Genomic DNA, 2,093 nt, shown 5'->3' with positions numbered 1-2,093 from the left:
TCCACCGTATAATAATCTTTGGCCACGACTATCATTTGAGGAAACTATGGTTTTTAGTATTTATTTGCTTAAAAGTATAGTTTCCTCAAATGATTGCAGTGGCCAAAGATTATTATACGGTGGACAAGACCACCATTAGGCAGCCCCTAGCTCCGCCATTGTGACTGGTGGTGGAAAAATTGCTTTGTCACTCCTCTGTCTATGTGTTTGACAGTTTGTTGTGAATTTACCTTTATTAAACCCAACACAACTGAATAATCTTGTCTAATATTACTTCCTGGGTTTCAGGATGAAATACGACCCCAGTTTGAAGCCAAATACTCCAAGAAGGAGAGGATGAACCCCATATCAGGAAAACCTGAGCCTCACCAGGCCTTCTCTGACAAATACAGCCGCCTTCTGGTCTCAGCATCTGGAATATTCTTTATGGTAAGTTTGTGGAAGAAAATAAATGGAACTTGCATTTTTTTTAAACTCACCTCTTTAACTTTTCATTCTCCTTAAAATAAGAAATCTATGCCTAAATAGTCACCACATTCTGTGATGTGTAGTGTTTGTTTTATTGTTTAGTAATTATAGTGTTTTTTTGGAGGGGGGGTTAAGCTATATTTAGTTTAACACATTTCTATTATTAGTTTTCATTTTAAACTTACCTTCAGATAAGAAACTTAAATTTTTAATAAATAACAAACGTGGAGTCTGTGGATTTAAGATTTTAAATAAATAATAAGTTTCTGTGATATTAAAGAAGCATGTTTGGTTCTTTTGGGTTCTATGGAAATAATATGAAGAAATAATACCTTACCTGCTGCAGATAAATCTTTAAACTACCATTGATTTGAGACTTCCGGTTGAGGCAGCGCCATGTGAGGACGTGAGTTTGTGAGCTCCGCACTGGAGCCATTCCATTTATAATACTCTTCAGAAACTTTGCAGTATTGTTACACGTTAGTGAGTAAGAGCATATCAGAAGACAACTAGTCCAGTTCATGGACAAAATGCCTAAAAAACATCAAGCCAACAAGTCAGAGCAGGACATGGCTGCCAGCTCAGTTAGCCCAGCTTTCCCAGAAGCTAAGGAGACAACTATGGGGGATCAGCAGGGCCGGATTAACACTTTGCAGTACCCTGGGCAACAATATTCAAGGGCCCCATTATCACGACCCCAGGATTACCAGTCTGTTAAATACAGAGTAAATTATTGCAATGTATAGTAAATATACTCAATACCTCAAATTCTAAGTGTATTTTGATGTACAAATGCTCATAGAACTACAAATACACTATGTCCTCTTGTCAAGGACACTCCATCACATGATGCTATGAAAACAAAACACATCAGTATAACCTGGTAAACATGAACCACTACACTGAGATCGAGGGAAGTGTCCTCCATTTACACAAAYGCAAAACTTGACGTTACACAACCCTCTCAGTCACCTGACCCACCTCGTGTGGACTGACCAATGAGGAGAAGATCTCAACTCACGTTCACAGTGACAGGCAGCCTCTCTGCAAGAGCTCCAACAGACAGTTTAACAAAAGRAGGAGAAAACCAGACATTTTGCTGGTGCCTTCACTCAAGGGCGTAACCATCATCTCAGAAGTGAGGGGACACCTTTTTTGGAGGTCTATTGAGTGATTTATTACCCTCTCTTATTAAATCACACCTCTCCTTAGTGGCTAAAACACATAATTACTGACAGCCACAGTACAGTTCCACTGACTGACTTTAGTTCTTTAAACTATTTACTAACAAAATCTGAAGTTTTAGCAGCCAAAATGTGGCCAGATGGAAAACACCATTACTATAAGCAAACATAGACTTGAATAAGAACACTAGACTAAGCTTTGCCCATCCCGTCCACTGGTAGTGTCTGTGACAACATGGAGGAGTAGAAACAGACCTAACAGGGCAACAGCTCACATCCACTATAGAAACAGATAAACAGCAGCTGAACTGGATCTGTTTCACAGATTATCTGTCATGTTTTTACAATAAATTAATAACTATGTTAATTTCATTCCACAATCATGTAAAACAGCAGACTTATACCAGAAAAATATATAATTCATAAGAAATGATCTAAACC

General features: G+C 38.3%; 1 protein-coding gene across 1 annotated transcript in view; it reads left to right on the top strand.

The window, feature by feature from the left end:
* Positions 1 to 288: 288 nt before the first annotated feature.
* Positions 289 to 2,093, top strand: part of LOC106530622 (anoctamin-4) — a gene marked incomplete at its 5' end in the record, with an annotated part of 26,356 nt that continues 24,551 nt past the window's right edge. The window contains 1 exon segment of the mRNA XM_014026277.1: positions 289 to 429. Within this exon segment, the coding sequence (XP_013881731.1) occupies positions 289 to 429 (141 nt within the window).

The sequence above is a fragment of the Austrofundulus limnaeus genome, unplaced genomic scaffold (genome assembly GCF_001266775.1).
Source record: "Austrofundulus limnaeus strain Quisiro unplaced genomic scaffold, Austrofundulus_limnaeus-1.0 Scaffold539, whole genome shotgun sequence".
NCBI lineage: Eukaryota > Metazoa > Chordata > Actinopteri > Cyprinodontiformes > Rivulidae > Austrofundulus > Austrofundulus limnaeus.
The sequence above is the reverse complement of the archived record's forward strand: the minus strand, read 5'-3'. Positions and strand labels throughout refer to the sequence as shown.